Source organism: Oncorhynchus gorbuscha, linkage group LG05, assembly GCF_021184085.1.
Source record: "Oncorhynchus gorbuscha isolate QuinsamMale2020 ecotype Even-year linkage group LG05, OgorEven_v1.0, whole genome shotgun sequence".
Taxonomy (NCBI): Eukaryota; Metazoa; Chordata; class Actinopteri; order Salmoniformes; family Salmonidae; genus Oncorhynchus; species Oncorhynchus gorbuscha.
Window position 1 is genome coordinate 9817417 of NC_060177.1, and position 23148 is coordinate 9840564.

Consider the following 23148-nt stretch of genomic DNA (forward strand, 5'->3'; position numbering starts at 1 on the left):
AGACAGACAGGCAGACCAGCAGACAGACAGACTGGCAGACTGGCAGACTGGCAGACCGGCAGACTGGCAGACAGACAGACAGACAGACAGACAGACAGACAGACAGACAGACAGACAGACAGACAGACAGACAGACAGACAGACAGACAGACAGACAGACAGACAGACCAGCAGACAGACAGACAGACAGGCAGACAGACAGGGAGGCAGACAGACAGACAGACAGACAGACAGACAGACAGACAGACAGACAGACAGACAGACAGACAGACAGACAGACAGACAGACAGACAGACAGACAGACAGACAGACAGACCAGCAGACAGACAGGCAGACAGACAGGCAGACAGACAGGGAGGCAGACAGGCACACAGAGCAGGTCCTGGTTGTGGTACATTAGACAATGTAAGCACACTCAGGACGGCTGGGAATTTCATCCTGACTTATCAAACTGGGACACTTTGTCAGAGGCCAACCACTGATGTATATCTCCCTCACTAATTGAAACACATTTTCTTCCCATTTGCAATTAGGAGCTGATGAGAGACTTTAACAGTCCATTAGCTATTCCAGCTAAAGCCCCTCTATGTGATTTGTACTGTGGTTTTTCTGCATACTTTTCTTCTTGTGTATTTAGTTTTATCCAAGAGGTTGAATTGAAGCAACATGTTTCTTGGCCTGTGAACAGACATGTAACCAGCTAGACCTACAGTCATCAGAACTGTAGGTAGAACAGGCTACAATTGCAATGCTTGAATTGATTCACAGCTTTCATTTAGTTGCCTATTGATTCCTAACACTTGGACTGAAAATACTGTCGGCTATTACAGGCCCCACACATTTAATGTGGACTTTGTCCCACAAGTTCATAAACAAGCATATATCAAATAACAGTGGGTTATATTGCAACTGCACTGCACAACCCATGAAAAATATATTTATATATTTAACATTCCCAAATATTTTCTCCTTTACACTAAAACCACGTGTTAAGTTGCAGCCCCCCAATGATTGACGTTGTTTCTGTCCAATCAAACGTTAGAGATGTTTTGGTTAAACTACCCTAACCAATCCGGTGGTCGCAGAGGCAGTGCCGAAGTGCGACAGGCGTGTCTAGCGCTTCAAATTCACTTTGCCTGGAGTTCCGATTAACTTCACTAACTTTGTGGAAGTTCCCGCAGTCCTGGTTCGCTTTGCAGGCGCGTACACCCTCTGCAGTCACAGCTACTCTTTATCATGTATGACAGCCATGCTCCGCAGCTTCTCCTGTCTATATTCCTCTTCTGTTTCGGAGTGAAGGCGATGACTGGTAAGTACAACGTAACACCTGCGTTGTAGATACTTTGTAACTTTGAATCATTGTTTTGCCAGGAGCCTGTAGTGGTTGTCGGATCTCTCTCCTTCTCTCGCTCTCTCTCTCTCTCTCTCTCTCTCTCTCTCTCTCTCTCTCTCTCTCTCTCTCTCTCTCTCTCTCTCTCTCTCTCTCAATTAAATTTAAATGGGCTTTGTTTGCTTGGGGAATCTGTCTCTCGCTCTCTCTCTCTTGCTCTCTTTTATTTTTTCTCCTCTATCTCTCTATTTTATTTCCCCCTCTATCTCTCTCTCTCTCTCTCTCAAAATGTTCTGTGCTGCTCTGCAAGAGTAACTTTGCTGCAGCTGTGTCTGCGTTTTCTCTGCCGTTTTCCAGCGCCCTCTCACAACGAAGTTACACACAATGCGAGATGAGTTGAATAAGTGACTTGAATAAGTTCGATGACCCCAAATATACCTTATTTAATGACCAATACATAGTACAATTCTCCCCATTTGTTGTGAAATAGGCTGCTATGTCATTGAATAACTAGCCTACATCACACCACAAACAGCTCAAGACAACTTGGCAATATGAAAACAATAGCATATTATTTTCAAACAGACGTTGACACAGAAAGTTACACTCAATGTTTCATAAGTTATTCCCTTCTCCTTTCCCATAGACCACTCCTGTTTTAACACGGACTTAGTGGACATGGTGGTCCCCGTGGAGCTCTCTGGAGAGGAGGCTCACCTGTTGCATGACTCATCCAGGCGCAGCGCGCGTCGGCGCGGCCAGCGCTCTGTCGATTCCCGGGGTGGACTAAACTCTGTGGAGGACACCTTGTTTTTATCTTTACCTGCGTTTGGAAAAGACCTGTACTTACGCCTGAAAAGGGATGCCGCTTTTCTGTCTGAGGGGTTTGTGGTCGAGGAGAGGGGAGGCGAAACAGACCCCCCTAAATGGTCGCACCTGGCCAGAGACCAGCTCTGCTTCTACTCGGGATGGATTGTCAACCACACTGACTCTTTTGCCTCCCTCAACACCTGCAGCGGTCTGGTAAACTACTTCTCCTTCACCTGCTATTGTTTTCTGGGAGGTTTTAAGTGTTCAGGAATTCATACTGTAGCTTTATATTGTTACACACACACACACACACACACACACACACACACACACACACACACACACACACACACACACACACACACACACACACACACACACACACACACACACACACACACACACACACACACACACACACACACACACACACACACACACACACACACACACACACACACGACTGTCACTTCCATTCATAATAACTACCCTGAACTACACACACCATAATAACTACCCTGATCTACACACACCATAATAACTACCCTGAACTACACACACCATAATAACCTCCCTGATCTACACACACCATAATAACCTCCCTGATCTACACACACCATAATAACCTCCTTGATCTACACATACCATAATAACTACCCTGATCTACACACACCATAATAACCTCCCTGATCTACACACACCATAATAACTACCCTGATCTACACACACCATAATAACTACCCTGAACTACACACACCATAATAACTACCCTGATCTACACACACCATAATAACCTCCCTGATCTACACACACCATAATAACTACCCTGATCTACACACACCATAATAACTACCCTGTACTACACACACCATAACAACTACCCTGATCTACACACACCATAATAACTACCCTGATCTACACACACCATAATAACTACCCTGATCTACACACACCATAATAACTACCCTGTACTACACACAGCATCTTATGTCATTGACAGTAGAGTCAGATCGGATGGATCCAAACCAACATGAGCATATGAGTTAAAGTCAAAAGAATTGGACAAATTGCATGATCTTTTTCTTGGCATTTCATGCATTCTAAAGTCAGTGGGCCTGGCAGGTTTTTTTCTCTCCCCAGGCCTGCGTGGGATATTATTATCTGGAAAATGAGGTCACGATTGTTTAAATGTTATATCCATTTGTGGAGGGATAGAAGTGGCTCAGGATAGCTGACACCTACAGCCGTATATAAGGACGAAGGCTGACTTAAGTTGTGTGTGTGCACATACATGCACGTGTGTGCCGGCACGTACACACACACACACACACACACACACACACACACACACACACACACACACACACACACACACACACACACACACACACACACACACACACACACACACACACACACGCACACGCACACGCACACACACGCACACGCACACAGGTGCAGGGCCTTTCCTGTGTTGCAGCAGCATTGTTTACACTGAGGCTCAGCTTGGAGCTAGTGCCTGGTGGATGTCTTTCCTGTGTTGCAGCAGCATTGTTTACACTGAGTCTGAGCTTGGAGCTAGTGCCTGGTGGATGTCTTTCCTGTGTTGCAGCAGCATTGTTTACACTGAGGCTCAGCTTGGAGCTAGTGCCTGGTGGATGTCTTTCCTGTGTTGCAGCAGCATTGTTTACCCTGAGTCTTAGCTTGGAGCTAGTGCCTGATGGATGTCTTTCCTGTGTTGCAGCAGCATTGTTTACCCTGAGTCTTAGCTTGGAGCTAGTGCCTGGTGGATGTCTTTCCTGTGTTGCAGCAGCATTGTTTACCCTGAGTCTTAGCTTGGAGCTAGTGCCTGGTGGATGTCTTTCCTGTGTTGCAGCAGCATTGTTTACCCTGAGTCTTAGCTTGGAGCTAGTGCCTGGTGGATGCCTTTCCTGTGTTGCAGCAGCATTGTTTACACTGAGTCTTAGCTTGGAGCTAGTGCCTGGTGGATGTCTTTCCTGTGTTGCAGCAGCATTGTTTACCCTGAGTCTTAGCTTGGAGCTAGTGCCTGGTGGATGTCTTTCCTGTGTTGCAGCAGCATTGTTTACACTGAGGCTCAGCTTGGAGCTAGTGCCTGGTGGATGTCTTTCCTGTGTTGCATTAGCATTGTTTACCCTGAGTCTTAGCTTGGAGCTAGTGCCTGGTGGATGTCTTTGCTATATTAGCCTGCTGTGGCTACAGTATGTTGTAACACACTTAGCACAGTGTTCTATTTTACCCTGAAATACCAGCCGTTATTCACTTAACCCTGCCTCACACTGGAAGCTCTGAGGCTGGCCGCATGCAGGCTCTGCTTTCACATTGTGTCGTGTTGTGAATGTGGCCAAGTGAACAGCCACATGCCTGTTTAAGGCTAAGACTTTCTTTCTTTCTTTCTCTCTCTCTCTCTCTCTCTCTCTCTCTCTCTCTCTCTCTCTCTCTCTCTCTCTCTCTCTCTCTCTCTCTCTCTCTCTCTCTCTCTCTCTCTCTCTCTCTCTCTCTCTCTCTTTTTCCCTCTCTACTTCACTGTGTACATAACCGTGATTGCTGAATGGACAATTAGTCATCGGTGTCTCTTTTTTAAAAATATTTATTTTTACCTTCGGCTTATTCTGACCGAGAAGAAGACAGCATTATCCTTCCAACGCTAGTTGCCATGGAAACGGCTCATAGGTTCTGTAATTGCTGCCGCTGGGCTTTTGGAATACCTTTAAGACACTGTGTGTGGCTCTGGATTGCTTGTTAATGCCATGTCAACTCATTTTACTAGCCCTGCCAGGCGCAGCTTTACAATATAACCATGGATCCTTAGTAAAGCCTTACAAAACCTTGAAGCAGGCCAATTCTACTTTTCCCACAATGATTCATGTTGTAGGGAGTTTGTGTCTGTCTGTACCTGTCAGAGAGGATGAAAGAGTGAGTTTTATGTTCCTCTTTCTTTCTTTCTTTCTTTCTTTCTTTCTTTCTCTCTCTCTCTCTCCCCCTCTCTCTCCCCCCTTGCTCTCTCTTCTCTCCCCCTCTCTCTCTCTTCTCCCCCTCTCTCTTCTCTCCCCTCTCTCTCTTCTCTCACCCTCTCTCTCTTCTCCCCTCTCTCTCTCTTCTCTCCCCTCTCTCTCTCTCTCTCCCCCTCTCTTCTCTCCACCTATCTCTCTCTTCTCTCCCCCTCTCTCTCTCTTCTCTCTCTTCTTTCTTTCTTTCTCTCCCCCTCTCTCACTCCCTCCCCCTTTCTCTCTTCTCTCCCCCTCTCGCTCTTCTCTCCCCCTCCACCTCTCTCTCTCCCCCCTCTCTCTCTTCTCTCCCCCTCTCTCTCTTCTCCCCCTCTCTCTCTCTTCTCCCCCTCTCTCTTCTCTCCCCCTCTCTCTCTTCTCTCCCCCTCTCTCTCTTCTCTCCCACTCCCCCCTCTCTCTCTCTCTCTCCCCTCTCTCTCTTCTCTCCCCCTCTCTCTTCTCCCCCATCTCTCTCTCTTCTCTCCCCATCTCTCTTCTCCCTCTCTCTCTCTTCTCTCCCCCTCTCTCTCTTCTCTCCCCCTCTCTCTCAGCACTCCCTCTGCTTCCTCTCTCCCCCTCTCTCTCTCTCTCTCTCTCTCTCTCTCTCTCTCTCTCTCTCTCTCTCTCTCTCTCTTTCTCCCCCTCTCTCTCTCCCCCCCTCTCTCTCTTCTCTCCCCTCTCGCTCTTCTCCCCCCTCTCTCTCTCTTCTCCCCCTCTCTCTTCTCTCCCCTCTCTCTCTTCTCTCCCCCTCTCTCTCTTCTCTCCCACTCCCCCCCCTCTCTCTCTTCTCCCCCTCTCTCTCTTCTCTCCCCCTCTCTCTTCTCCCCCATCTCTCTCTCTTCTCTCCCCATCTCTCTTCTCCCCCTCTCTCTCTCTCTCTCTCCCCTCTCTCTTCTCTCCCCTCTCTCTCAGCACTCCCCTCTGCTTCCTTCTCTCCCCCTCTCTCTCTCTCTCTCTCTCTCTCTCTCTCTCTCTCTCTCTCTCTCTCTCTCTCTCTCTCTCTCTCTCTTTCTCCCCCTCTCTCTCTCCCCCTTTCTCTCTTCTCTCGCCCCTCTCTCTTCTCTCCCCTCTCTCACTTCTCCCCTCTCTCTCCCTTGCTTCCTCTCTCTCCCCCTCTCTCTCAGCACTCCTCTCTGCTTCCTTCCCCCTCTCTCTTCTCCCCCTCTCTCTCTTCTCCCCCTCTCTCTCTCTTCTCCCCTCTCTCTCTTCTCTCCCTCTCTCTCTCTTCTCCCCCCTCTCTCTCTCTTCTCTCCCCATCTCTCTCTTCTCTCCCTCCCTCTCTCTCTTCTCTCCCCCTCTCTTTCTCTCCCCTCTGTCTCTCTTCTCCCGCCCCTCTCTCTCTTCTCTCCCTCTCTCTCTCTCTTCTCCCCCCTCTCTCTCTCTTCTCTCCCTCTCTCTCTCTTCTCTCCCTCTCTCTCTCTCTCTCTCTCTCTCTCTTCTCTCCCCATCTCTCTTCTCTCCCCCTCTCTCTTCTCTCCCCCTCTCTCTCTCTTCTCCCCCTCTGTCTCTTCTCTCCCCTCTCTCTCCCCCTCTCTTTCTCCCCCTATCTCTCTATTCTCTCCCCCCTCTCTCTCTCTTCTCACTCTTATTTCTTTCTTTCTCTCCCCCCTCTCTCCCCCCTCTCTCTATATTCTCTCCCCATCTCTCTCTCTTCTCCCCATCTCTCTCTTATCTCCCCTCTCTCTTCTCCCCCTCTCTCTCTTCTCTCCCCCTCTCTCTCTTCTCTCCCCTCTCTCTCAGCACTCCCTCTGCTTCCTGCTCTCCCCCCTCTCCTCTCTCTCTCTCTCTCTCTCTCTCTTTCTCCCCCTCTCTCTCTCCCCCTCTCTCTCTTCTCTCGCCCCTCTCTCTCTTCCCTCCCCTCTCTCTCTTCTCTCCCCTCTCTCTCTTCTCCCCCATCTCTCTCTCTCTTCTCTCCACCTCTCTATCTTCTCCCCCTCTCTCTTCTCTCCCCTCTCTCACTTCTCTCCCTTTCTCTCTCTCTCTCTCCCCCTTGCTTCCTCTCTCTCCCCCTCTCTCTCAGCACTCCTCTCTGCTTCCTTCTCTCCCCCCTCTCTCTCTTCTCCCCCTCTCTCTCTTCTCTCCCTCTCTCTCTCTTCTCCCCCTCTCTCTCTTCTCCCCTCTCTCTCTCTTCTCTCCCTCTCTCTCTTCTCCCCCTCTCTCTCTCTTCTCTCCCCATCTCTCTTCTCTCCCCCTCTCTCTTCTCTCCCCTCTCTCTCTCTTCTCCCCCCTCTCTGTCTCTTCTCTCCCCCTCTCTCCCCCCTCTCTTTCTCCCCCTATCTCTCTATTCTCACCCCCTCTCTCTCTCTCTTCTCACTCTATTTATTTCTTTCTTTCTCTCTCCCCCTCTCTCTCTCTCCCCCTCTCTCTATATTCTCTACCCCCTCTCTTCTCTCCCCCTCTCTCTCTCTTTCTCCCCCTCTCTCTTCTCCCCCTCTCTCTCTTCTCCCCCATCTCTCTCTCTCTTCTCCCCCTCTCTCTCTTCTCTCCCCCTCTCTTTCTCTCCCCTCTCTCTCTCTTCTCCCGCCCTCTCTCTCTTCTCTCCTCTCTCTCTCTTCTCCCCCCTCTCTCTCTTCTCCTGCCCTCTCTCTCTTCTCTCCCTCTCTCTCTCTTCTCCCCCTCTCTCTCTTCTCCCCTCTCTCTCTCTTCTCTCCCCCTCTCTCTCTCTTCCCTCACCCTCTCTCCCTCTTCTCTCCCCTCTCTCTCTCTCTCTCCCCCTCTCTCTCTCCCCCTGTCTTCTTCCCCCCTCTCTCTCAGCACTCCTCCATGCTTCTTCTCCCTAGCCCTGAGGAGGTGTGTGCTGAGATGTAAATTGGAGAGTTTGTGCTGACTCTTCTTCTCTCAGTCTGTTCTCTGGGAATGCCCTTCCTTGCTATTTGGCACATTTGGCAATGCACCCTACACAAGGAGCTGTTATGCACAGGGCTGGTTCTTGCCATCCTGACACCCTAGGCGGAAAAACATGTATTTTCCAAAGTAAATGTTATGAATGTCTATCTATGTGGTAAGCCTACCATTTGTAAAACACCAAAAAAGACATGGGGTCTGGACCAAAAGAGGTCGGCTCATGTTTACTGGGGTGTAGCCTACCATGTCGGCAGCAGTGGAATCCTGTGACTAATCAATTTGGTGATTTAAACTCTGAATATCAACTACCCAACTTTATCAGATGGAGGGAAAGATGAACAGAGCAAAGTACAGAGGGATCCTTGATGAAAACCTGCTCCAGACCGCTCAGGGCCTCAGACTGGGGTGAAGGTTCACCTTCCAATAGGACAACGACCCTAAACACATAAACGACCCTAAACACATGACAATGCAGGAGTGGCTTCCGGACAAGTCTCTGAATGTCCTTGAGTGGCCCAGCCACAGCCCGGACTTGAACCTAATTGAACATCTCTGGAGAGACCTGAAAAAGCTGTGCAATGACGCTCCCCATCCAACCTAACAGAGCTTGAGAGGATCTGCAGAGAAAAATGGGAGAAACTCGCCAAATACAGGTGTGTCACGCTTGTAGCGTCATACCCAAGAAGACTCGAGGATGTAATCACTGCCAAAGGTTCTTCAACAAAGTACAGGTTCTGAATACTAATGTAAATGTGATATTTCAGTTTTTTTATTGATACATTTGCAAAAAATGTAAAACAGTTTTTGCTTTGTCATTATGGGGTATTGTGTGTAGATTGATGAGGGGGAAAAAATGATTGAATCCATTTTAGAATAAGGCTGTAACGTAACAACATGTGGATAAAAATCAAGGGGTCTGAATACTGTATGTTGCTGTATAGGCAGAATGCCAGGGCATGGGGTAAATATAATGTGGATAAAAATCAAGGGGTCTGAATACTGTATGTTGCTGTATAGGCAGAATGCCAGGGCATGGGGTAAATATAATGTGGATAAAAATCAAGGGGTCTGAATACTGTATGTTGCTGTATAGGCAGAATGCCAGGGCATGGGGTAAATATAATGTGGATAAAAATCAAGGGGTCTGAATACTGTATGTTGCTGTATAGGCAGAATGCCAGGGCATGGGGTAAATATAATGTGGATAAAAATCAAGGGGTCTGAATACTGTATGTTGCTGTATAGGCAGAATGCCAGGGCATGGGGTAAATATAATGTGGATAAAAATCAAGGGGTCTGAATACTGTATGTTGCTGTATAGGCAGAATGCCAGGGCATGGGGTAAATATAATGTGGATAAAAATCAAGGGGTCTGAATACTGTATGTTGCTGTATAGGCAGAATGCCAGGGCATGGGGTAAATATAATGTGGATAAAAATCAAGGGGTCTGAATACTGTATGTTGCTGTATAGGCAGAATGCCAGGGCATGGGGTAAATATAATGTGGATAAAAATCAAGGGGTCTGAATACTGTATGTTGCTGTATAGGCAGAATGCCAGGGCATGGGGTAAATATAATGTGGATAAAAATCAAGGGGTCTGAATACTGTATGTTGCTGTATAGGCAGAATGCCAGGGCATGGGGTAAATATAATGTGGATAAAAATCAAGGGGTCTGAATACTGTATGTTGCTGTATAGGCAGAATGCCAGGGCATGGGGTAAATATAATGTGGATAAAAATCAAGGGGTCTGAATACTGTATGTTGCTGTATAGGCAGAATGCCAGGGCATGGGGTAAATATAATGTGGATAAAAATCAAGGGGTCTGAATACTGTATGTTGCTGTATAGGCAGAATGCCAGGGCATGGGGTAAATATAATGTGGATAAAAATCAAGGGGTCTGAATACTGTATGTTGCTGTATAGGCAGAATGCCAGGGCATGGGGTAAATATAATGTGGATAAAAATCAAGGGGTCTGAATACTGTATGTTGCTGTATGTTGCTGTATAGGCAGAATGCCAGGGCATGGGGTAAATATAATGTGGATAAAAATCAAGGGGTCTGAATACTGTATGTTGCTGTATAGGCAGAATGCCAGGGCATGGGGTAAATATAATGTGGATAAAAATCAAGGGGTCTGAATACTGTATGTTGCTGTATAGGCAGAATGCCAGGGCATGGGGTAAATATAATGTGGATAAAAATCAAGGGGTCTGAATACTGTATGTTGCTGTATAGGCAGAATGCCAGGGCATGGGGTAAATATAATGTGGATAAAAATCAAGGGGTCTGAATACTGTATGTTGCTGTATAGGCAGAATGCCAGGGCATGGGGTAAATATAATGTGGATAAAAATCAAGGGGTCTGAATACTGTATGTTGCTGTATAGGCAGAATGCCAGGGCATGGGGTAAATATAATGTGGATAAAAATCAAGGGGTCTGAATACTGTATGTTGCTGTATAGGCAGAATGCCAGGGCATGGGGTAAATATAATGTGGATAAAAATCAAGGGGTCTGAATACTGTATGTTGCTGTATAGGCAGAATGCCAGGGCATGGGGTAAATATAATGTGGATAAAAATCAAGGGGTCTGAATACTGTATGTTGCTGTATAGGCAGAATGCCAGGGCATGGGGTAAATATAATGTGGATAAAAATCAAGGGGTCTGAATACTGTATGTTGCTGTATAGGCAGAATGCCAGGGCATGGGGTAAATATAATGTGGATAAAAATCAAGGGGTCTGAATACTGTATGTTGCTGTATAGGCAGAATGCCAGGGCATGGGGTAAATATAATGTGGATAAAAATCAAGGGGTCTGAATACTGTATGTTGCTGTATAGGCAGAATGCCAGGGCATGGGGTAAATATAATGTGGATAAAAATCAAGGGGTCTGAATACTGTATGTTGCTGTATAGGCAGAATGCCAGGGCATGGGGTAAATATAATGTGGATAAAAATCAAGGGGTCTGAATACTGTATGTTGCTGTATAGGCAGAATGCCAGGGCATGGGGTAAATATAATGTGGATAAAAATCAAGGGGTCTGAATACTGTATGTTGCTGTATAGGCAGAATGCCAGGGCATGGGGTAAATATAATGTGGATAAAAATCAAGGGGTCTGAATACTGTATGTTGCTGTATAGGCAGAATGCCAGGGCATGGGGTAAATATAATGTGGATAAAAATCAAGGGGTCTGAATACTGTATGTTGCTGTATAGGCAGAATGCCAGGGCATGGGGTAAATATAATGTGGATAAAAATCAAGGGGTCTGAATACTGTATGTTGCTGTATAGGCAGAATGCCAGGGCATGGGGTAAATATAATGTGGATAAAAATCAAGGGGTCTGAATACTGTATGTTGCTGTATAGGCAGAATGCCAGGGCATGGGGTAAATATAATGTGGATAAAAATCAAGGGGTCTGAATACTGTATGTTGCTGTATAGGCAGAATGCCAGGGCATGGGGTAAATATAATGTGGATAAAAATCAAGGGGTCTGAATACTGTATGTTGCTGTATAGGCAGAATGCCAGGGCATGGGGTAAATATAATGTGGATAAAAATCAAGGGGTCTGAATACTGTATGTTGCTGTATAGGCAGAATGCCAGGGCATGGGGTAAATATAATGTGGATAAAAATCAAGGGGTCTGAATACTGTATGTTGCTGTATAGGCAGAATGCCAGGGCATGGGGTAAATATAATGTGGATAAAAATCAAGGGGTCTGAATACTGTATGTTGCTGTATAGGCAGAATGCCAGGGCATGGGGTAAATATAATGTGGATAAAAATCAAGGGGTCTGAATACTGTATGTTGCTGTATAGGCAGAATGCCAGGGCATGGGGTAAATATAATGTGGATAAAAATCAAGGGGTCTGAATACTGTATGTTGCTGTATAGGCAGAATGCCAGGGCATGGGGTAAATATAATGTGGATAAAAATCAAGGGGTCTGAATACTGTATGTTGCTGTATAGGCAGAATGCCAGGGCATGGGGTAAATATAATGTGGATAAAAATCAAGGGGTCTGAATACTGTATGTTGCTGTATAGGCAGAATGCCAGGGCATGGGGTAAATATAATGTGGATAAAAATCAAGGGGTCTGAATACTGTATGTTGCTGTATAGGCAGAATGCCAGGGCATGGGGTAAATATAATGTGGATAAAAATCAAGGGGTCTGAATACTGTATGTTGCTGTATAGGCAGAATGCCAGGGCATGGGGTAAATATAATGTGGATAAAAATCAAGGGGTCTGAATACTGTATGTTGCTGTATAGGCAGAATGCCAGGGCATGGGGTAAATATAATGTGGATAAAAATCAAGGGGTCTGAATACTGTATGTTGCTGTATAGGCAGAATGCCAGGGCATGGGGTAAATATAATGTGGATAAAAATCAAGGGGTCTGAATACTGTATGTTGCTGTATAGGCAGAATGCCAGGGCATGGGGTAAATATAATGTGGATAATAGGCAGAATGCCAGGGCATGGGGTAAATATAATGTGGATAAAAATCAAGGGGTCTGAATACTGTATGTTGCTGTATAGGCAGAATGCCAGGGCATGGGGTAAATATAATGTGGATAAAAATCAAGGGGTCTGAATACTGTATGTTGCTGTATAGGCAGAATGCCAGGGCATGGGGTAAATATAATGTGGATAAAAATCAAGGGGTCTGAATACTGTATGTTGCTGTATAGGCAGAATGCCAGGGCATGGGGTAAATATAATGTGGATAAAAATCAAGGGGTCTGAATACTGTATGTTGCTGTATAGGCAGAATGCCAGGGCATGGGGTAAATATAATGTGGATAAAAATCAAGGGGTCTGAATACTGTATGTTGCTGTATAGGCAGAATGCCAGGGCATGGGGTAAATATAATGTGGATAAAAATCAAGGGGTCTGAATACTGTATGTTGCTGTATAGGCAGAATGCCAGGGCATGGGGTAAATATAATGTGGATAAAAATCAAGGGGTCTGAATACTGTATGTTGCTGTATAGGCAGACTGTATGTTGCTGTATAGGCAGAATGCCAGGGCATGGGGTAAATATAATGTGGATAAAAATCAAGGGGTCTGAATACTGTATGTTGCTGTATAGGCAGAATGCCAGGGCATGGGGTAAATATAATGTGGATAAAAATCAAGGGGTCTGAATACTGTATGTTGCTGTATAGGCAGAATGCCAGGGCATGGGGTAAATATAATGTGGATAAAAATCAAGGGGTCTGAATACTGTATGTTGCTGTATAGGCAGAATGCCAGGGCATGGGGTAAATATAATGTGGATAAAAATCAAGGGGTCTGAATACTGTATGTTGCTGTATAGGCAGAATGCCAGGGCATGGGGTAAATATAATGTGGATAAAAATCAAGGGGTCTGAATACTGTATGTTGCTGTATAGGCAGAATGCCAGGGCATGGGGTAAATATAATGTGGATAAAAATCAAGGGGTCTGAATACTGTATGTTGCTGTATAGGCAGAATGCCAGGGCATGGGGTAAATATAATGTGGATAAAAATCAAGGGGTCTGAATACTGTATGTTGCTGTATAGGCAGAATGCCAGGGCATGGGGTAAATATAATGTGGATAAAAATCAAGGGGTCTGAATACTGTATGTTGCTGTATAGGCAGAATGCCAGGGCATGGGGTAAATATAATGTGGATAAAAATCAAGGGGTCTGAATACTGTATGTTGCTGTATAGGCAGAATGCCAGGGCATGGGGTAAATATAATGTGGATAAAAATCAAGGGGTCTGAATACTGTATGTTGCTGTATAGGCAGAATGCCAGGGCATGGGGTAAATATAATGTGGATAAAAATCAAGGGGTCTGAATACTGTATGTTGCTGTATAGGCAGAATGCCAGGGCATGGGGTAAATATAATGTGGATAAAAATCAAGGGGTCTGAATACTGTATGTTGCTGTATAGGCAGAATGCCAGGGCATGGGGTAAATATAATGTGGATAAAAATCAAGGGGTCTGAATACTGTATGTTGCTGTATAGGCAGAATGCCAGGGCATGGGGTAAATATAATGTGGATAAAAATCAAGGGGTCTGAATACTGTATGTTGCTGTATAGGCAGAATGCCAGGGCATGGGGTAAAAAAATATAATGTGGATAAAAATCAAGGGGTCTGAATACTGTATGTTGCTGTATAGGCAGAATGCCAGGGCATGGGGTAAATATAATGTGGATAAAAATCAAGGGGTCTGAATACTGTATGTTGCTGTATAGGCAGAATGCCAGGGCATGGGGTAAATATAATGTGGATAAAAATCAAGGGGTCTGAATACTGTATGTTGCTGTATAGGCAGAATGCCAGGGCATGGGGTAAATATAATGTGGATAAAAATCAAGGGGTCTGAATACTGTATGTTGCTGTATAGGCAGAATGCCAGGGCATGGGGTAAATATAATGTGGATAAAAATCAAGGGGTCTGAATACTGTATGTTGCTGTATAGGCAGAATGCCAGGGCATGGGGTAAATATAATGTGGATAAAAATCAAGGGGTCTGAATACTGTATGTTGCTGTATAGGCAGAATGCCAGGGCATGGGGTAAATATAATGTGGATAAAAATCAAGGGGTCTGAATACTGTATGTTGCTGTATAGGCAGAATGCCAGGGCATGGGGTAAATATAATGTGGATAAAAATCAAGGGGTCTGAATACTGTATGTTGCTGTATAGGCAGAATGCCAGGGCATGGGGTAAATATAATGTGGATAAAAATCAAGGGGTCTGAATACTGTATGTTGCTGTATAGGCAGAATGCCAGGGCATGGGGTAAATATAATGTGGATAAAAATCAAGGGGTCTGAATACTGTATGTTGCTGTATAGGCAGAATGCCAGGGCATGGGGTAAATATAATGTGGATAAAAATCAAGGGGTCTGAATACTGTATGTTGCTGTATAGGCAGAATGCCAGGGCATGGGGTAAATATAATGTGGATAAAAATCAAGGGGTCTGAATACTGTATGTTGCTGTATAGGCAGAATGCCAGGGCATGGGGTAAATATAATGTGGATAAAAATCAAGGGGTCTGAATACTGTATGTTGCTGTATAGGCAGAATGCCAGGGCATGGGGTAAATATAATGTGGATAAAAATCAAGGGGTCTGAATACTGTATGTTGCTGTATAGGCAGAATGCCAGGGCATGGGGTAAATATAATGTGGATAAAAATCAAGGGGTCTGAATACTGTATGTTGCTGTATAGGCAGAATGCCAGGGCATGGGGTAAATATAATGTGGATAAAAATCAAGGGGTCTGAATACTGTATGTTGCTGTATAGGCAGAATGCCAGGGCATGGGGTAAATATAATGTGGATAAAAATCAAGGGGTCTGAATACTGTATGTTGCTGTATAGGCAGAATGCCAGGGCATGGGGTAAATATAATGTGGATAAAAATCAAGGGGTCTGAATACTGTATGTTGCTGTATAGGCAGAATGCCAGGGCATGGGGTAAATATAATGTGGATAAAAATCAAGGGGTCTGAATACTGTATGTTGCTGTATAGGCAGAATGCCAGGGCATGGGGTAAATATAATGTGGATAAAAATCAAGGGGTCTGAATACTGTATGTTGCTGTATAGGCAGAATGCCAGGGCATGGGGTAAATATAATGTGGATAAAAATCAAGGGGTCTGAATACTGTATGTTGCTGTATAGGCAGAATGCCAGGGCATGGGGTAAATATAATGTGGATAAAAATCAAGGGGTCTGAATACTGTATGTTGCTGTATAGGCAGAATGCCAGGGCATGGGGTAAATATAATGTGGATAAAAATCAAGGGGTCTGAATACTGTATGTTGCTGTATAGGCAGAATGCCAGGGCATGGGGTAAATATAATGTGGATAAAAATCAAGGGGTCTGAATACTGTATGTTGCTGTATAGGCAGAATGCCAGGGCATGGGGTAAATATAATGTGGATAAAAATCAAGGGGTCTGAATACTGTATGTTGCTGTATAGGCAGAATGCCAGGGCATGGGGTAAATATAATGTGGATAAAAATCAAGGGGTCTGAATACTGTATGTTGCTGTATAGGCAGAATGCCAGGGCATGGGGTAAATATAATGTGGATAAAAATCAAGGGGTCTGAATACTGTATGTTGCTGTATAGGCAGAATGCCAGGGCATGGGGTAAATATAATGTGGATAAAAATCAAGGGGTCTGAATACTGTATGTTGCTGTATAGGCAGAATGCCAGGGCATGGGGTAAATATAATGTGGATAAAAATCAAGGGGTCTGAATACTGTATGTTGCTGTATAGGCAGAATGCCAGGGCATGGGGTAAATATAATGTGGATAAAAATCAAGGGGTCTGAATACTGTATGTTGCTGTATAGGCAGAATGCCAGGGCATGGGGTAAATATAATGTGGATAAAAATCAAGGGGTCTGAATACTGTATGTTGCTGTATAGGCAGAATGCCAGGGCATGGGGTAAATATAATGTGGATAAAAATCAAGGGGTCTGAATACTGTATGTTGCTGTATAGGCAGAATGCCAGGGCATGGGGTAAATATAATGTGGATAAAAATCAAGGGGTCTGAATACTGTATGTTGCTGTATAGGCAGAATGCCAGGGCATGGGGTAAATATAATGTGGATAAAAATCAAGGGGTCTGAATACTGTATGTTGCTGTATAGGCAGAATGCCAGGGCATGGGGTAAATATAATGTGGATAAAAATCAAGGGGTCTGAATACTGTATGTTGCTGTATAGGCAGAATGCCAGGGCATGGGGTAAATATAATGTGGATAAAAATCAAGGGGTCTGAATACTGTATGTTGCTGTATAGGCAGAATGCCAGGGCATGGGGTAAATATAATGTGGATAAAAATCAAGGGGTCTGAATACTGTATGTTGCTGTATAGGCAGAATGCCAGGGCATGGGGTAAATATAATGTGGATAAAAATCAAGGGGTCTGAATACTGTATGTTGCTGTATAGGCAGAATGCCAGGGCATGGGGTAAATATAATGTGGATAAAAATCAAGGGGTCTGAATACTGTATGTTGCTGTATAGGCAGAATGCCAGGGCATGGGGTAAATATAATGTGGATAAAAATCAAGGGGTCTGAATACTGTATGTTGCTGTATAGGCAGAATGCCAGGGCATGGGGTAAATATAATGTGGATAAAAATCAAGGGGTCTGAATACTGTATGTTGCTGTATAGGCAGAATGCCAGGGCATGGGGTAAATATAATGTGGATAAAAATCAAGGGGTCTGAATACTGTATGTTGCTGTATAGGCAGAATGCCAGGGCATGGGGTAAATATAATGTGGATAAAAATCAAGGGGTCTGAATACTGTATGTTGCTGTATAGGCAGAATGCCAGGGCATGGGGTAAATATAATGTGGATAAAAATCAAGGGGTCTGAATACTGTATGTTGCTGTATAGGCAGAATGCCAGGGCATGGGGTAAATATAATGTGGATAAAAATCAAGGGGTCTGAATACTGTATGTTGCTGTATAGGCAGAATGCCAGGGCATGGGGTAAATATAATGTGGATAAAAATCAAGGGGTCTGAATACTGTATGTTGCTGTATAGGCAGAATGCCAGGGCATGGGGTAAATATAATGTGGATAAAAATCAAGGGGTCTGAATACTGTATGTTGCTGTATAGGCAGAATGCCAGGGCATGGGGTAAATATAATGTGGATAAAAATCAAGGGGTCTGAATACTGTATGTTGCTGTATAGGCAGAATGCCAGGGCATGGGGTAAATATAATGTGGATAAAAATCAAGGGGTCTGAATACTGTATGTTGCTGTATAGGCAGAATGCCAGGGCATGGGGTAAATATAATGTGGATAAAAATCAAGGGGTCTGAATACTGTATGTTGCTGTATAGGCAGAATGCCAGGGCATGGGGTAAATATAATGTGGATAAAAATCAAGGGGTCTGAATACTGTATGTTGCTGTATAGGCAGAATGCCAGGGCATGGGGTAAATATAATGTGGATAAAAATCAAGGGGTCTGAATACTGTATGTTGCTGTATAGGCAGAATGCCAGGGCATGGGGTAAATATAATGTGGATAAAAATCAAGGGGTCTGAATACTGTATGTTGCTGTATAGGCAGAATGCCAGGGCATGGGGTAAATATAATGTGGATAAAAATCAAGGGGTCTGAATACTGTATGTTGCTGTATAGGCAGAATGCCAGGGCATGGGGTAAATATAATGTGGATAAAAATCAAGGGGTCTGAATACTGTATGTTGCTGTATAGGCAGAATGCCAGGGCATGGGGTAAATATAATGTGGATAAAAATCAAGGGGTCTGAATACTGTATGTTGCTGTATAGGCAGAATGCCAGGGCATGGGGTAAATATAATGTGGATAAAAATCAAGGGGTCTGAATACTGTATGTTGCTGTATAGGCAGAATGCCAGGGCATGGGGTAAATATAATGTGGATAAAAATCAAGGGGTCTGAATACTGTATGTTGCTGTATAGGCAGAATGCCAGGGCATGGGGTAAATATAATGTGGATAAAAATCAAGGGGTCTGAATACTGTATGTTGCTGTATAGGCAGAATGCCAGGGCATGGGGTAAATATAATGTGGATAAAAATCAAGGGGTCTGAATACTGTATGTTGCTGTATAGGCAGAATGCCAGGGCATGGGGTAAATATAATGTGGATAAAAATCAAGGGGTCTGAATACTGTATGTTGCTGTATAGGCAGAATGCCAGGGCATGGGGTAAATATAATGTGGATAAAAATCAAGGGGTCTGAATACTGTATGTTGCTGTATAGGCAGAATGCCAGGGCATGGGGTAAATATAATGTGGATAAAAATCAAGGGGTCTGAATACTGTATGTTGCTGTATAGGCAGAATGCCAGGGCATGGGGTAAATATAATGTGGATAAAAATCAAGGGGTCTGAATACTGTATGTTGCTGTATAGGCAGAATGCCAGGGCATGGGGTAAATATAATGTGGATAAAAATCAAGGGGTCTGAATACTGTATGTTGCTGTATAGGCAGAATGCCAGGGCATGGGGTAAATATAATGTGGATAAAAATCAAGGGGTCTGAATACTGTATGTTGCTGTATAGGCAGAATGCCAGGGCATGGGGTAAATATAATGTGGATAAAAATCAAGGGGTCTGAATACTGTATGTTGCTGTATAGGCAGAATGCCAGGGCATGGGGTAAATATAATGTGGATAAAAATCAAGGGGTCTGAATACTGTATGTTGCTGTATAGGCAGAATGCCAGGGCATGGGGTAAATATAATGTGGATAAAAATCAAGGGGTCTGAATACTGTATGTTGCTGTATAGGCAGAATGCCAGGGCATGGGGTAAATATAATGTGGATAAAAATCAAGGGGTCTGAATACTGTATGTTGCTGTATAGGCAGAATGCCAGGGCATGGGGTAAATATAATGTGGATAAAAATCAAGGGGTCTGAATACTGTATGTTGCTGTATAGGCAGAATGCCAGGGCATGGGGTAAATATAATGTGGATAAAAATCAAGGGGTCTGAATACTGTATGTTGCTGTATAGGCAGAATGCCAGGGCATGGGGTAAATATAATGTGGATAAAAATCAAGGGGTCTGAATACTGTATGTTGCTGTATAGGCAGAATGCCAGGGCATGGGGTAAATATAATGTGGATAAAAATCAAGGGGTCTGAATACTGTATGTTGCTGTATAGGCAGAATGCCAGGGCATGGGGTAAATATAATGTGGATAAAAATCAAGGGGTCTGAATACTGTATGTTGCTGTATAGGCAGAATGCCAGGGCATGGGGTAAATATAATGTGGATAAAAATCAAGGGGTCTGAATACTGTATGTTGCTGTATAGGCAGAATGCCAGGGCATGGGGTAAATATAATGTGGATAAAAATCAAGGGGTCTGAATACTGTATGTTGCTGTATAGGCAGAATGCCAGGGCATGGGGTAAATATAATGTGGATAAAAATCAAGGGGTCTGAATACTGTATGTTGCTGTATAGGCAGAATGCCAGGGCATGGGGTAAATATAATGTGGATAAAAATCAAGGGGTCTGAATACTGTATGTTGCTGTATAGGCAGAATGCCAGGGCATGGGGTAAATATAATGTGGATAAAAATCAAGGGGTCTGAATACTGTATGTTGCTGTATAGGCAGAATGCCAGGGCATGGGGTAAATATAATGTGGATAAAAATCAAGGGGTCTGAATACTGTATGTTGCTGTATAGGCAGAATGCCAGGGCATGGGGTAAATATAATGTGGATAAAAATCAAGGGGTCTGAATACTTTCTGAATGCCCTGTATTTGCACTGAGGTTTTATGTGTTGTTGGAGTGCAGTGTTGGTCAGCTCAGTTCAGATAAAAAAAGGCTGCCCTACTGTCAATCTGCCGCCACAAGCAGGGCTGACTAATCCTGCCTGTTGAGCAAGGGGTCTGAATACTGTATGTTTAATATGTTGAGCCGTGTTAATACGCTGAGTCAAGGTGTCTGAATACGTTGAGCCGTGTTAATACGTTGAGCCATGTTAATACGTTGAGTTAATGTGCAATGTGGATAAAAATCAAGGGTCTGAATACTGTATGTTGCTGTATAGGCAGAATGCCAGGGCATGGGGTAAATATAATGTGGATAAAAATCAAGGGTCGAATACTGAGCGGGTCGGCCGTGGATAAAAATCAAGGGGTCTGAATACGCTGAGGCAGAATGCCAGGGCCGTGTTAAAAATACGTTGAGCGGGCCGGCCGTGTTAATAAAAACGTCTGAGTACGTGTTAATATGCTGAGTCGTGTTAATACGAATACTGAGTCGTGTTAATACGTTGAGTCGTGTCTATATACGTTGAGTCGTGTTAATCAACGTTGAGTCGTGTTAATATGTTGAGTCATGTTAATACGTTGAGCGGGCCGGCCGTGTTAATACGTTGAGCCGTGTTAATACGCTGAGTCGTGTTAATACGTTGAGTCGTGTTAATACGTTGAGTCGTGTTAATACGTTGAGTCGTGTTAATACGTTGAGTCGTGTTAATACGTTGAGTCGGGGGTTAATATGCTGAGTCAGGGTGTTAATACGTTGAGTCGTGTTAATACGTTGAGTCGTGTTAATACGTTGAGTCGTGTTAATATGTTGAGTCGTGTTAATACGTTGAGCCGTGTTAATGTTAATACGTTGAGCCGTGTTAATACGTTGAGTCGTGTTAATACGTTGAGTCGTGTTAATACGCTGAGCGGGTCGGCCGTGTTAATACGTTGAGCGGGTCGGCCGTGTTAATACGTTGAGCTGTGTTAATACGTTGAGCCGTGTTAATACGTTGAGCGGGCCGGCCGTGTTAATACGTTGAGCCGTGTTAATACGTTGAGGCGTGTTAATACGTTGAGCCGTGTTAATACGTTGAGCCGTGTTAATACGTTGAGCCGTGTTAATACGTTGAGCCGTGTTAATACGTTGAGCTGTGTTAATACGTTGAGCGGGTTGGCCGTGTTAATACTTTGAGCGGGTCGGCCGTGTTAATACATTGAGCGTTGGTCGGCCGTGTTGATACGTTGAGCGGGTCGGCCGTGTTAATACTTTGAGCGGGTCGGCCGTGTTGATACGTTGAGCGGTCGACCGTGTTAATACGCTGAGCGGGTCGGGCCGTGTTAATACGTTGAGCGGGTCGGCCGTGTTGATACGTTGAGTGGGTCGGCTGTGTTGATACGTTGAGCAGATCGGCCGTGTTGATACGTTGAGCGGGTCGGCCGTGTTAATACGTTGAGCAGGTCGGCCGTGTTGATACGTTGAGCGGGTCGGCCGTGTTAATACGTTGAGCTGTGTTAATACGTTGAGCCGTGTTAATACGTTGAGCGGGTCGGCCGTGTTAATACGTTGAGTCGTGTTAATATGCTGAGTCGTGTTAATACGTTGAGTCGTGTTAATACGTTGAGTCGTGTTAATACGTTGAGTCGTGTTAATACGTTGAGTCGTGTTAATACGTTGAGCCGTGTTAATATGTTGAGTCGTGTTAATACGTTGAGCGGGCCGGCCGTGTTAATACGTTGAGCCGTGTTAATACGCTGAGTCGTGTTAATACGTTGAGTCGTGTTAATACGTTGAGTCGTGTTAATACGTTGAGTTGTGTTAATACGTTGAGTCGTGTTAATACGTTGAGTCGTGTTAATACGTTGAGTCGTGTTAATATGCTGAGTCGTGTTAATACGTTGAGTCGTGTTAATACGTTGAGTCGTGTTAATACGTTGAGTCGTGTTAATACGTTGAGTCGTGTTAATATGCTGAGCCGTGTTAATACGTTGAGTCGTGTTAATACGTTGAGTCGTGTTAATATGCTGAGTCGTGTTAATACGTTGAGTCGTGTTAATACGTTGAGTCGTGTTAATACGTTGAGTCGTGTTAATACGTTGAGTCGTGTTAATACGTTGAGCCGTGTTAATACGTTGAGCCGTGTTAATACGTTGAGTCGTGTTAATACGTTGAGTCGTGTTAATACGTTGAGCGGGTCGGCCGTGTTAATACGTTGAGCGGGTCGGCCGTGTTAATACGTTGAGCTGTGTTAATACGTTGAGCCGTGTTAATACGTTGAGCGGGCCGGCCGTGTTAATATGTTGAGCCGTGTTAATACGTTGAGGCGTGTTAATACGTTGAGCCGTGTTAATATGTTGAGTCGTGTTAATACGTTGAGCGGGCCGGCCGTGTTAATACGTTGAGCCGTGTTAATACGCTGAGTCGTGTTAATACGTTGAGTCGTGTTAATACGTTGAGTCGTGTTAATACGTTGAGTTGTGTTAATACGTTGAGTCGTGTTAATACGTTGAGTCGTGTTAATATGCTGAGTCGTGTTAATACGTTGAGTCGTGTTAATACGTTGAGTCGTGTTAATACGTTGAGTCGTGTTAATACGTTGAGTCGTGTTAATACGTTGAGCCGTGTTAATACGTTGAGCCGTGTTAATACGTTGAGTCGTGTTAATACGTTGAGTCGTGTTAATACGTTGAGCGGGTCGGCCGTGTTAATACGTTGAGCTGTGTTAATACGTTGAGCCGTGTTAATACGTTGAGCGGGCCGGCCGTGTTAATATGTTGAGCCGTGTTAATACGTTGAGGCGTGTTAATACGTTGAGCCGTGTT

At 44.4% G+C, this 23148-nt stretch overlaps 1 protein-coding gene across 1 annotated transcript in view; it reads left to right on the forward strand.

Annotated features, from left to right (window-relative positions):
• The first annotated feature begins 1194 nt into the window (after positions 1–1194).
• LOC124035405 (A disintegrin and metalloproteinase with thrombospondin motifs 17-like) overlaps positions 1195–23148 on the forward strand; it is a 239411-nt gene continuing 217457 nt past the window's right edge. The window contains exons 1-2 of the mRNA XM_046348856.1: positions 1195–1309; positions 1977–2353. Of these exons, the coding sequence (XP_046204812.1) occupies positions 1237–1309; positions 1977–2353 (450 nt within the window). The 5' untranslated portion in view covers positions 1195–1236. The remainder of the gene's footprint in view (positions 1310–1976; positions 2354–23148) is intronic.